The following is a 13,768-nucleotide window of genomic DNA, read 5'->3' on the forward strand; positions in this document are numbered from 1 at the left end:
CACAACCACGGAAGCCCAGGAGCCTACAGCCCGTCCTCTGCAACAAGAGAAGCCACCACAATGAGAAGCCCGCGCACCACAACAAAGAGTAGCCCCAGCTCGCCACAACCAGAGAAAGCTCATGCGCAGCAACGAAGACCCAACGCAGCCAAAAAAAAAAAAAAAAAATTAATTAATTAAATTTTTTTAAAAAGTTGTTGAGAGAGTAAAGTACTCATCATGAGGAAAAAATATTTTTTTCCCGTTTCTTTAATTTTATATAAATATGAGATGATGTTCACTATACTTATTGTGGTAATCATTTCATGATATGTGTAAGTCAAGTCATTATGCTATATACCTTAAACTTACACAGTGCTGTATGCCAATTATATAACTCAGTAAAACTGGAAGAAAAAATTAAAACATGTTCAATTTTTATAATTATTCCTTAAATGAAAAGTAGAATAAGAATTCAGATGTAAACTGTTCCTTAAAAGTAGGACGTTCAAACACGATAGGATTCTTAAAATATACAGTGTATATACTGGACTCTGATGGAAATACATGAAAAAAAAATTGACAGAAAAGGTTTCCTAAATATTTAAATGTATCTTTTTCAAGCATTTCTCATTTTTCTGAGATCAATTAGATGTATTTTAGCTTACTAAATTTATAAAAAGAAAAAATAAAAGTTTTTATGTAGCAAGTTTGTCTTTGAAATAAACTTGTTTTAAGTATTTCTTTGGACAGAAGTATATTTTAGTCTCATATAAGAAAATTAGTAGATCAGCAAACTGATAGTGTTTCTTTAGCTTAAAGTAATTTCTATTTGAATTGCAATTTTATTTTACATTCTCAGAATCCACTTGCTACTATAGAAAGCTGTATATTTAAAGTCTAAATTTCACATTCCAAATAAGATTTTATATCCACAAATCTTACAAGACACAGGAAACTACTTGTAAGTACCAAATGAAGACATTTCAACTAAGGTCAGAGTAAAAAGAAGAAAGAAATTAGAGCAGAACAAAAAGGTACAAATACAGTAGAAAAATTATGACATTTTCAACTCATTAGATTGATAAAAATATCCTTAATGATAACGACCTATAAATTCATGAACATACAAGTGCATAATTCATCTCTATTAACAAGTTAATGTATAACTTTCTGAACATACCTGACTAGCATCCTTTATATGTATGTTGTCAACTAATTTGCACAACAACCAAAAATATTCTTTACATCCAGGTTTTAACATTGGTTCTTCTTCATAATCATCTATCTATTAAAAAAAAATTTAAACTTTGTGAAAATAGTTTAAAAGGGGAAAATAACTTAAAATTATAATACATTTTAAAAACTACAAGCTTTATAAAAAAAATTAAATCCCTACAAACTAAACAGTTTTCAAAATTTAACGCCCCAAAATGGAGAGAATACTCCTAGTGTCTGTAAAATTAGAACAACTATGTATGTAAGTGAATAATAAGAGAACTTTCAAAAAAAACAGTACTCTGAAATTCCTTATAACCTACTTGGAAAAGATATGAATAAAGTATAATACTAAATAATGTAGTGCCAACTAAAAATTCAATGAAAATATGGAAACAAAAGAAACCTACAGAAAATGAGTATATATAAATCTACCCACATACAATGGTCTATTATAGTTTTGAAAGCTGAAAAATAAAGAACACATTACATTTCTTACATAGTCAATGACAGACGGTAAATATGGAGAAGAAAAATGTAAATCCTACAATGCATCATATTTCTGGGATTAGTAAAATTTACTTATTAATGGGCCCTGTATTTATTATGGGGTAGAAGGCTTTTATAAGGCTAGTATGCGTGTATTCATGGGAACAAGGAAGAAAATTGAAAATTCTGAGTATCATAAAGATAAAAATAAAACAACTGTGACTGAATAAGAAGAAAGCTACATTTATGATGTTTCTATCATTCAACTTATTAACACAAGGCTCAGAACCTAGTAAGGACAAATGTTATTTCCAAAACAATATCTATGAGAGATCCCACAGAGCTGAAACCAAGGCCACAGGATCCATCCCTAGGTGTAACATGGACACAATATGTCACAATGCTGCCACTTTAGGAACTATTACATATAACTACCATCCTCCTGGTGAAAACTACAGATAGTAAACAGGTACTCAAAATTACTTGCAAGGATAATACAACGATAAACTTGGGGCAAATGAAACGGCAGAAACAGAAATTGCTCCTGAACACAGTAAAATCTTACCCTAATAGGTTTGAGTGCTTGAGCATCTGGAAGAAATTTCAGCAATGTTGAGGCAGCCAGTAGCAGAAAAGAGCGATTGATTGAGTCTCCTCCATCCAGCCCTGACAGAGATAACTTATAAAGACCATTGCAAGATTCATGACGGACTGCTGTCTAAAAGAAAGAGTTCCAAAGATAGTCTGAGTTAGTATTAAAAAGTTAATCTTAAGGTTAATATGTTGGCAGAAATAACATGTTAGATGGCTTCTTTAGTAAGATGTTTTAAAACACAGTGTCCTGATCACATACTCATGCATCTAAATAATACACGATCAAATGAAGTACCCCAAAGTATACGGTAATATGTAAAAACATTTCAGAAATTCCCAATATGGTCATAAAAACAAACCAAGTAAATACAAGAACAGACAAATACAAAAAGGATTGAGAAAAGGATATTCATAATAATTTATTTACATGATTAAGTAACAGGAAAAATATTGGGTTGGCCAAAAAGTTCGTCTGGGTTTTTCTGTAAGATGTTATGGAAAAACCTGAACAAACTTTTTGGCCAACCCAGTATTTTCAGAACTAGAAGCAACTTGGAAAGTACTTAACCCAGAACATTTTACAGATTTCAGAATCTTGTCCAAGTGTCACAATAGTTACCTGGGACAGAGCCAGAACAAGAACACATATGCATTCAATACAAAGCTAATAATATTAGAAAATGTTCTCTAAAAAAGATGTGAATATTGTGGCTAAGTGTATTAGTACGAGTGTGTTTATACTATTTCATTTAGGAATATAGTGTAACATCAAGATACGACTGGTGAAAATTATATTGACTTCAGTGTCAACACTGAAATCAAAAGGAAACATGTCTCTCTTGCATCTAAGGATACACTCAAATAGAAAAAGTAAAAGAAACTTCTCTAAAACGTAAATTACAAAAAATAAATGCTGAAATCCTTCGCAACCCTCATAAAAAAAAAATTAAAAAAACCCAAAAGAATCACTCTGTTAACAAATATTGCAGAAAAAAGACAAATATGAATGCTACAGAATATTTAATGTTCACACTTAAGTGTACATAGTTCAAAACACTCTAGATCTTAAAGGATTATTAAGTGCCTTCCAGGCAACAGGATATATTTATGGAATCATGTTCATTTGCTTCCATTAGCTCTTTTTATCATTGACGCTAATAATAAGAAAAAATATGAAGAGTAGTACTAATCTTCAATCTTTAGCTTACCTCAGGAATAAGGAGAGTCAATTTCTTTAGCCAATCTTGTAAATGATCACTGTCAGCAAGGCTAGATTTCACTAAAGAACAGCAATGAGCCCAACTCACCAAGAGCCACATTGAATAATGTGAAACTACAGAAAAATTGGAAAAAAAAAATTACTATAAAGCCTTGTGCATAATGAAAACAAAATGTTCATTATTAAAGATATTATATATAGATGTAACCAGTCATCCAAATCTTTATTAAAAATTAACTCTGTGGAACCCTTACCTTCATGTCTAGACCTGTGATCAGACTGAGCTTTCAAAACTCTGCAAAGTAAAAACACACCACCACCAATAATTAAATTCAGCAATGAACTAAAAATAACTCAATTTCTTACTACATACCCTTTAACTTTCCCTGCCCCCCAAAAGATTAGATTTTAAGAAAGCTGCTAATTTATTTTCCTATGGTCTTCATTTTTAATTTAAAGAATCACTGGCAAAATCTTATTATAGCAAACATTAAATGAGTGTTTCAATTTAATAAACAAAATGTGAGTGAATCCCATATTGACTTAAGTGAACTCTCAAAAAGTGCTTAAAGATTTGGTTAGTAAAGTGACATGGCTTACAAAGAGAAAGGTTATAATGGTTTAGAGTCTAAACTTCAGACTCCTAAAAAAAAAAACACAACACCCTTATGGAGTAGTCCTTGGCCTCCTGGAGTTTACAGCCTATCAGGGGAGATAAGATGAATATAAAACAAAAAAGTTAGGACATAAATATATTCTAGGAGCTAGCTGAGTAAAACAGTCAGCACATACTATTAGAAATGTGAGTTTAATCTTAATCCATGGCATATGACATATTCTTTCTGGCTCTAAATGTTACAGCGTCTATAACGACATTATATTCTACTCTAATAGAAAGATACGACTCACAAAAAGAAAAAAAAACATGCAATGACATAAAATGCCCTTCCTTTTGTATTGTTAATGTCAATTTTCATCAGGAATGGTTAACAGCGAATTATTGAAAAGTAGAGAAAAGTAACTAATTTAATTCTATATTACTTCACCTCTATTTTTTCCCCTTGATACTTTTAGTAACTTCAATGGAAAATGTATTACCTCAATTTAAAGAAAACTAAACATTAAAAATGTTCATTTTAATAAAACCAGCATATAGGGATTTAGTATTCACCTTACAATACAAACTGTTAAAAAAAAAAAAAAAAAGCACTGATCTCTAGATACCTACTTTGTTATAATTAACAAAACACCTATGAAAATCTGAAAGAGCAAGACTCATCCGTATTACTGATTTAAAGTAAAAGGTACTAAAAAGTTAAAACTTATAAATCTAGTATTTGGCCATATTTCATGTTTAACTTTTATCATACTGGTTTAATATATTTAACTTTACCAAGAGCAACCTCTCAATCTACCTTTTAAATATGTAGCATTAGAAGATTTTGATAACAGGCAAAAAATTCATTTTAGCTATCTTAATTGATACAAACCTCCCAGCACCATATAAACTGAAGGTGGAGGCTTATGAAACGACAATGGTGCAGGAACAGGAGTCATAAAAACACAAAGATTGGGGGTGGGGGGTAGGGGGCCCTCACATTACAAAGACTGCAATGAGATCTTTAAGAATGGACTGGTAGAATAGAAATAAGAACTGTTGCAGTGAACCAGCTTGAACAGCAGCAGCTGGTATCAAACTCACGTATTTTTCGTTGTGTGAGGTTAAGAGTCAAGTGAACATTTCTTAATTCTAAAGAAATAAAAGCAGACCAAAGCAGTCACTGAACTGCCTTGTTAATCAGTATATTGTGGCGTGTGGGATAGTGAGGTATATAGAATGTGTGTTATAACAGGGGTCCCCAATCCCCGGTCTGCGGACCCATACCAGTCCGCAGCCTGTTAGGAACCAGGCCGCACAGCAGGAGGTGAGCAGAGAGCGAGCAAAGCTTCATGTGGGGCTCCCCACTGCTCACATTACCACCTGAACCACCCCCCCCAACACACCGGTCTGCAGAAAAATTGCCTTCCATGAAAACGGTCCCTGGTGCCAAAAAGGTTGGGGACTGCTGTGTTAGAGGACAAGGAGGAAGAGTTAAGAATTATTTAACTGGAGAGTCACTGGTACTTGGCGTATAAAATGTATTTTATCATACAAACCAAGGTCATGTTATAGCACTTTCTTTGTTTCCCCACATTATCCATTCATAAGTTTTATAAATAATGAGGTAAGATGCCTGGCACTGATAATATAATGGTGAGCAAAAATACGTCCAGTGGGGTAAAGGAGATGTTGATCGAGTTATGAATGTGAATTCAACTGAGACAGACACTAAAGAAAGATACATTAAACAAGAAATAATCTTAAAATAATCATGCTACTTATATGCAACCATTGCTTATGAAGGTGATTTTTAAAAGCATCTAAAAACAGATAACTATTAGCCATAAATAACATTAAGCACTTTGAAATGTGTTTATATTAGCTTTGTAAATCATTTAACAATGGCAAACTTCAGCCCAACATAAACACCTACAGAATACAGGACTTGGAAATTAATTCTACACACTTTAACATAATTTATGTGATTATTTGAGGCATACACAGTCAGGTCCTCATGTATTAGCAATTACCATTTATACATTATTAAAATTTTGAACATTAAAAAAAAAGTCTCCAACGTAGCCCAAATAAATGAAATCATATTACACGTTTAAACTATACTCTTATACACATATTTCCAGCTTTATCTATCGAGGGCCTAGAAGTAAGGAAACACTAGGAGCAATGATACTATATTTTGCAGGTTCCCCACCAAAAGGAACTAGGGCTTCTTAAAGAAATGCTGATTCCACAACTAAGGCAGGGAAACTGAAAGCCCGGAAGATCTTAAAATGACAGGGGGGAAGAAAAAAAGTACTCCTCCCCTCCACCCAAACAATGGGGACATAGCCAAAGGACACATGAACAAACTTGAAGATTCCAGCTAAGGTATAATTTGAGCAAAGTGAATAGTAATAGTAATGAATTATATTGAATGAAAAAAATCCAAATTGATACTAACTAAATGAAAGGAAGAGAAAGCTCTTCGTCACCGCAGAATGTCAACTAATAAACATAAAATGAACGGTACGAGTTAGAAAATCACTAATTTGCAAACATTATACTAATATTTAATTCAGGCAAGAATCATCTCTGAATGCTAAAAGTAAATGAATAAGTTTTATGAGAAGCAGGAAATTTAAACAGTTGCAAATTATCTTCCCATAGGTTACTTTTAATTAGAAAAATCAGAAACTTCATTGTAGAGAAACCTGGAGGAAACCAGATTAACTGATCAAAATTAATATTGCTAATGATAGGACAAACTGATATCACCGGGATGTACTGGGAAAGATACGTTACTTATGGAGTATTCCTGCTAAAATGTATAGTCTGAATCTGATTGTGAGGCACAATCAGGAAAACCTAAATTAAAAGGCTTTATAAAAGAATTGGCTTGTGATACTCATAAATGTCTGTACCATGAAAGAAAGGCTAAGAAAGTAACCCCAATTAAAGGAAATGGAAGAAATACGACTACCAAATGCAGTATGTGATCCTGGATGAGGAAAAAAATTGCTATAAAAATATTAATGGGACAATTTGAGTATGGACTATATGTTAGATAATATTATATCAATGTTAAATTTTCTAAATTTGAGTATCTTACTATAGTTGTTAGGAAATTGTCCTTGGACTTAGGAGATACACATCAAACTATTTATCAGTAAGTGATCATAATGTCTGAACTCTTACAAGATTCAGGATATGTAAATAAACGTGTGCTTGGGGACACCCACAGAAAATGCATGCTCATGATCATTTGATAAAAACTGGCAAAATGTTGATAACAATATGCAAATCTACATGAATGATATGAGAGTTCACTAAAACACCCTAACAATTTTTCTGTTAGGTTTCAAAATTTTTTCAAATTAAAATTTTAAAACACTGTATTCTTACTCTAAACACATACAATCATAAATTATGTAAAAACTTCATACCTAGGAGCCAGATTATCATACGTATAAGCAACAGACATAAGTCGCTGAATCAAACTGGTTCCTTGGACAAGAACAAGAAATACCTTTAAAATAAAAACATTAAAAAAAAAATCTATAAATACACTAAAACACAAAACTGCGTTTTAAACCAGACTCCAAATTACTTTGATTTTTATTTATAAAAGGATAAGGAATATTCTAAAAATGGTTATTGGAAAATACTGTAGAAATATTAAATATTAGAAAACCAGATTTTTATAAAGAAACCTCAGAATAGCAACTTTAAAAAGAAAATATTAAAAATTTAGAAATACACAGGCAAATCCTTTCTATTTGATCCACAGATTATCTGCATGTCACCCAACAGAGTGAGAAAAGTATTATGTATTACACACATCAGTGGTTTTTTTGGGCGGTAGGTGAAGTAATCTTTTTCAGTTTTGAAATAAGAAAAAAAATGTCAAGCAGTGGCAGATTCCTCGACCACCCCGAAATAAACATAGAAAAGCAATATAATATACCATAGATACCAAGCATGGATTCCAGATTAAAAACCTTGAGGTTCAACATTTAGTTTGCTAACTTTCAAGTTGTATGACTCTAATAAATACTGAATTTCTAGGTTCTAGTTCTTCATCTATATAGTGGATAAAAATATTTGCTAACTTAATAAAGAATTACTGAATCCCTTCTGCCGGTCAGAACCCATTCTGGGCACTAATTTTATAAAAGCACTGTTCCCATCCTGGGGAAGTTAGTCCAGTGCAGCAGAAAACATAGAAAGCACTGTAACACAAGTATATGCAATGTGCCAAATGAGTAACAGAAGGGAGCAGCAACTAAACCTGTGCCTGGCAAAATAAGAAGAGTTTTAAGAAAAGCTATATTTAGGCTGGAATTAGAAGTTCAATTTGGATTCTTAACCTTCTAAAAGGCTATTAAAGGAGAACAAACAAAATAATGCATGATAGTAAATTATTAAAAGAATCAGTGTTCTTCCTTACTATTGGATGACTTTGTCTCCAGAATTAGGGTTAAAAAAAATTTCCCCCCAAATAGCTTAGATTTACCTTCTAAGCTCTAATTAAATATTATGATAAACAAATGAAAAAAATATATATTATATGCTCTTTTTCTAAACTATAAAAATGTAACATTGGCATATGCATAAGAAAGAATATGCAAATAAAAAGATTAACACATAGAGCTATTAATGGTAGTGACCTATATGACTCTGGGGAAGGTTCACTTGTATATTCTTTTTTTTTGGCCACGCCACAGCTTGCGGGACCTTAGCTCCCTGACTGGGGATCGAACCTGGGCCCTCGGCAAACAAAGCGCAGAGTCCTGACCACTGGACGGCCAAAGAATTCCCTCACTTGTACATTCTAAATTGTTTTCAGTAATTATGTACTTGCATAAATTTGTTTTAAAAAAAAACTAGCCAATTATTTTAAAATGCCATATATGAGTATGTGTATTTTATTTCTCTATCAGTAACAACTCATTACTCTGGTGTTTCTGGAGCAGGTATGAGGTAAGCTGCTGTTCTCAAATGGTTACAAAATGAAGAAGAGATTAAGTAAAAGCTCATCTTCATCTCTCCCCAGTTCCCAGTTCACTAATAGAGACACTGGAAGGGCAAATATTTGATCACATGAACAACAGAATCCACAGCCAAAAAGAATTCTAATTTTATTGCTGGATGCACTGGTTCTTGTGCCATTTTCGTTTGGCTCTAAACCTACCATACTATGTATTGACACTTACTCTGTGACACTAGGGCTGGTACATGATAAACTAAATTCCTCCTCTGCCAGCTGGCTTTCTATTAGGTTTGTCAACGTGGGATACTAGAGAGATTACTTCCTCGCTTTTTCTTTCTTTCTTTTTTGTTTGTTTGTTTCGGCCACACCATGCGGCTTGTGGGATCTTAGTCCCTGACCAGGGACTGAACCCAGGCCCTTGGCAGTGAAAGCGTGGAGCCCTAACCACTGGACCGCCAGGGAATTTCCCCTGCTTTTTCTGTTAACATTGTTCCGTAAGTATTTTAACCAGAAGAGGCAAGTGATTTCAGAAGCAGTAACAGAACCACTTCCTCGGAGGCCTAAACTCCAGTTCAACAGGATCCCTCCTATAAGCTTCTCATTCCTGATAACCACAACCTTCTACATATATTCCTCAAACCCTAGGGGTGGTGAATGGCTACTTGCCCACGTTACCTCAACATTCCATTTTTCATTTTTAGCCCTCCAACACATATGTGTAAAACCAGTTCTCAATTTTAAATTTACTCTGTTGAAATACCTAGTGTGGTTTGTTTTCCTGAATGGACCCTGATACACTCAGTATAAGAATTACTGAGACCAACTAATGAACTCAATCCTACAAGTTAGATAACATTAAAACGGCACAAAATTAATTCACTCCTGCATTTTGGATGATGAACTGAAAAGTATTACTGCTTTGTAATTTCTACTGCTTTAAAATTAAGGCACTGCTTCTGCTGTTAGATCATACTGTGGTAATCTAGGGTAGCATTTCATAGACATTAGAGTATTCATATTGTAAAAACAAAAATATACAAGCTCTTTTAGAAGACAAATAAAATTTATTACTACATGGTGACTTTTGTACTTTACCTCTGTTAATCTTGGTATATGAAGACCCTTGGCATGATCACCAGCAGCCTTTCTCGATTTGCCAGGCCATGTTCTTTTCCTATGGCTTTCTGCTATACCAGACCAGGCAAAGACATCATGATAAGCTAAATCCAAATCGGATGGATCTACTGCAAACTGGCATATTAACTTCAGCAAGCAAGCAAGACAGTCTAGCTGCCACTGTGGATAAGAAGAAAATATCATTTCCCTATTTTCATTAATTTAATATGGCTACTATACAACTTGAAATTAAGGCCTAGAAAATAAAAATAATTATAGGTGGTACTTAATCCATGTGGTAAAGAAATTTTGCTGCTCATGTATTATGGTTAGTAACAATTCAATCTTACAAAAATAAAGACACTAGATAACTAGAATGTATATTTAATGAAATGGAAATGACACTTGCATTTCTATCATGAAAGAATCATACAAATATATATAATAGAGATATAGAGGATTTAAAAAAATATTGCTCACAATGTACTACAATTTTAAAAATTATTAAAATGCTAATAAAGATATTTACCTACAAAATTAGCACTGAGAGCAAAAATACTGGAAGTTGTCTCTCCACCTAAGTGGCATATACTCTGCTATTTGGGAGTGAAAGCAATTCTCAATAATTCTAGAAAATTATTCAACTGAAAAATTTGCACTTTATATATGTATATTTAAAATAAAACAAGCATTTCATCAGTAAAATACTGTTTAGTATGAAAAGTAAAATTTCTGACTTAAAGCTCTACTTTAAAATGTTTTAAATAAAGCAATTCCTTCAAATAAATTAATAAGAATATCACCTATGTATGAGAGCTTCAGAGCTTTCTCTTCAATGGTCCTTGTTCTCCTCTTTTCCTAATACCACTACTAAGTGTTATAACTATACCAATATGCCAAGAAACATAGCAATACTATATAATTGATTTTCAAGAAAAGTACCAGGAAATTTCAGTGAGAAAAAAAGTCTTTTCAACAAACAGTGCTAGAAAAATTGGATAGCCATATGGAAAAAATAAAACCTCAACCTCACTCTACATATACAAAAGTTAGCTCAAAATACAACACAGACCTAAATGTAAAAGATAACTATAAAACTTACAGAAGAACAAACAGGAGAAAATCTCTGTGACCTTGGAAAAATGATTTCTTAGCTAGGATATAAATTTTGTTAAAATTTAAAACTTCTCTGCTTAAAAGACACTGTAAATATAAAGAAAAAGCAAGCTACAGATTGAATGCAAATATTCCTAATACATATACCTGACCAAAAAACTTGTCCAAACTGATTAAGGAAAAAAGTCTTATAGCTCTTTACCAAGAAAAAATAAAACAGGGGGCTTCCCTGGTGGCACAGTGGTTAAGAATCCGCCTGCCAATGCAGGGGACACGGGTTCGAGCCCTGGTCCGGGAAGATCCCACATGCCAAAGAGCAACTAAGCCCATGTGCCACAACTACTGAGCCCGCGTGCACAACTACTGAAGCCCATGCGCCTAGAGCCCATGCTCCGCAACAAGAGAAGCCACCACAATGAGAAGCCCGTGCACCGCAACGAACAGTAGACCCCGCTTGCCGCAACTAGAGAAACCCCACGCACAGCAACGAAGACCCAACGCAGCCAAAAATAAAATAAATAAAAAGAAAACAAAAAACAAAGAACGAAAGCAAACCCCAAACAAAGCAAAACAAAAACCCCCAGGATATAAAGAGACACTTCACAAAAGAAGATAAAAAAACATGGTCAATATGAAACTTATGGAATACAATTAAAGCAATGCTAATGGGGAAATTTATAAATGTAAATGTTTACATTAAAAAAAAGAAAAATTCTTGTTTTTTTTTTTTTTTTTTTTTGTGGTATGCAGGCCTCCCTCCATTGTGGCCTCTCCCGTTGCGGAGCACAGGCTCCGGACGCGCAGGCCCAGCGGCCATGGCCCACGGGCCCAGCCGCTCCGCGGCATGTGGGATCCTCCCAGACCAGGGCGCGAACCCGGTTCCCCTGCATCGGCAGGCGGACGCGCAACCACTGCGCCACCAGGCAAGCCCAAAAAAGAAAAATTCTTATCAACAATCTTAACTTTATAGCTTAATGAACTAGAAAAAGAAGACATACTAAACCTGAAGCTGGTTGTAGAAAGGAGGATATAATAAAGATCATAACAGAGGTAAACAAAACAGGGAATACAAAAACCTAGAGAAAAATCAGTGAAAATCAAAGCTGGTTGTTCGAAAAGAACAAAATTGACAAACCTTTAGCTAGAAGGACTAAGAAAAAATAAAAGTCAAATTACTAAAATCAGAAATGAAAGTGGGAACATTTCAACTAATTCTAGAGAAATAAAAAGCACTGTAAGAGAGTACTATGAACAACTGTTGTATGCCCCAAAACTGGATACCTTACATGAAATAAACAAATTCCTAGAAACACAAAACTTACCAAGATTCAATCACAAAGAAATAGAAAATCTGAACAGACTTATAATTAGTGAGGAGACTGAATCAGTTATCAAAAATCTCCCAAAAAAGAAAAGTTCTGGACCTGACAGCTTCACTAGTAAATTCTAACAAACGTTTAAAGAAGAACTAATACCAACGATCCTCAAACTCTTCCAAAAAACTGAAGAGGGAACTTCCTAACTCATTCGATGAAGTGAGCATTAACCCTGATACCAAAGCCAGATAAAAGACACTGTCCTCAACAAAATATTAGCAAACAGAGTTCAGCAACATATTAAAAGGATTATACACCATGACCAAGTGGGATTTATTCTTAGAATGCAAGGATGGTTCCACATAGCAATGATCAATGTAAATACTCCAGATTAACAAAATGAAGGAAAAGACTACAGCATCTCAATTAATGCAGAAAAAGCATCTGAAAAAATTCAACACACTTTGATGATAAAAATACTCAACAAAATAGGAACAGAAGGAAACTACCACAACGTAATAAAAGCCATATATGAAAAACTCATAGTGAAAATCATACTCAATGGTGAAAGACTGAAAGCTTTTCCTCTAAGATCAGGAACAAGGCAAGGACACCTGCTTTCACCACTTCTATTCAACACAGTAGTGGAAGTTTTGGCCTAAGCAATACACAAGAAAAATAAAAGGCATCAAAATTGGAAAGGAAGAAGTAAATTTATCTGTTTGTTTTAATGTAGAAAACCCTAAAGACTCCATATAAAGGCTCTTAAAACTAGTAAATGATTTCAGCAAAGTAGAAGGATACAAAGTCAACATACAGAATTCAGTTGCACTTCTATACATGAACAATGAACAATATGAAAGGGAAATTACAAAAACAATTCCATTTACAATAGCATCAAAAAGAATAAAATACTTAGGAATGAACTTAACCAAGGAGCTGAAAGACTTCTACAATGAAAGCTACAAAAAACTGCTCAGATTAGCAGGCAAGATGGCGGAAGAGTAAGACGCGGAGATCACCTTCCTCCTCACAGATACATCAGAAATACAGCTACACGTGGAACTTCTCCTACAGAACACCCACCGAACGCTGGCAGAAGACCTCAGACCTCACAAAAGGCAAGAAAC

General features: G+C 33.8%; 1 protein-coding gene across 6 annotated transcripts in view; it reads right to left on the reverse strand.

Moving 5' to 3' along the window:
* The window catches only part of USP34 (ubiquitin specific peptidase 34), a 246,281-nt gene that overhangs the window by 71,088 nt on the left and 161,425 nt on the right, over nt 1–13,768 (reverse strand). For all 6 annotated transcript variants that reach the window (XM_024133566.3, XM_024133567.3, XM_028496944.2 and 3 more), the window contains 6 exons: nt 10,186–10,386; nt 7,544–7,626; nt 3,754–3,794; nt 3,489–3,613; nt 2,252–2,404; nt 1,163–1,267 (listed from right to left, as the gene is read on the reverse strand). In XM_024133566.3, coding sequence (XP_023989334.1) covers nt 1,163–1,267; nt 2,252–2,404; nt 3,489–3,613; nt 3,754–3,794; nt 7,544–7,626; nt 10,186–10,386 — 708 coding nt within the window. The remainder of the gene's footprint in view (nt 1–1,162; nt 1,268–2,251; nt 2,405–3,488; nt 3,614–3,753; nt 3,795–7,543; nt 7,627–10,185; nt 10,387–13,768) is intronic.

Source organism: Physeter macrocephalus, chromosome 12, assembly GCF_002837175.3.
Source record: "Physeter macrocephalus isolate SW-GA chromosome 12, ASM283717v5, whole genome shotgun sequence".
Classification (NCBI taxonomy): Eukaryota; Metazoa; Chordata; class Mammalia; order Artiodactyla; family Physeteridae; genus Physeter; species Physeter macrocephalus.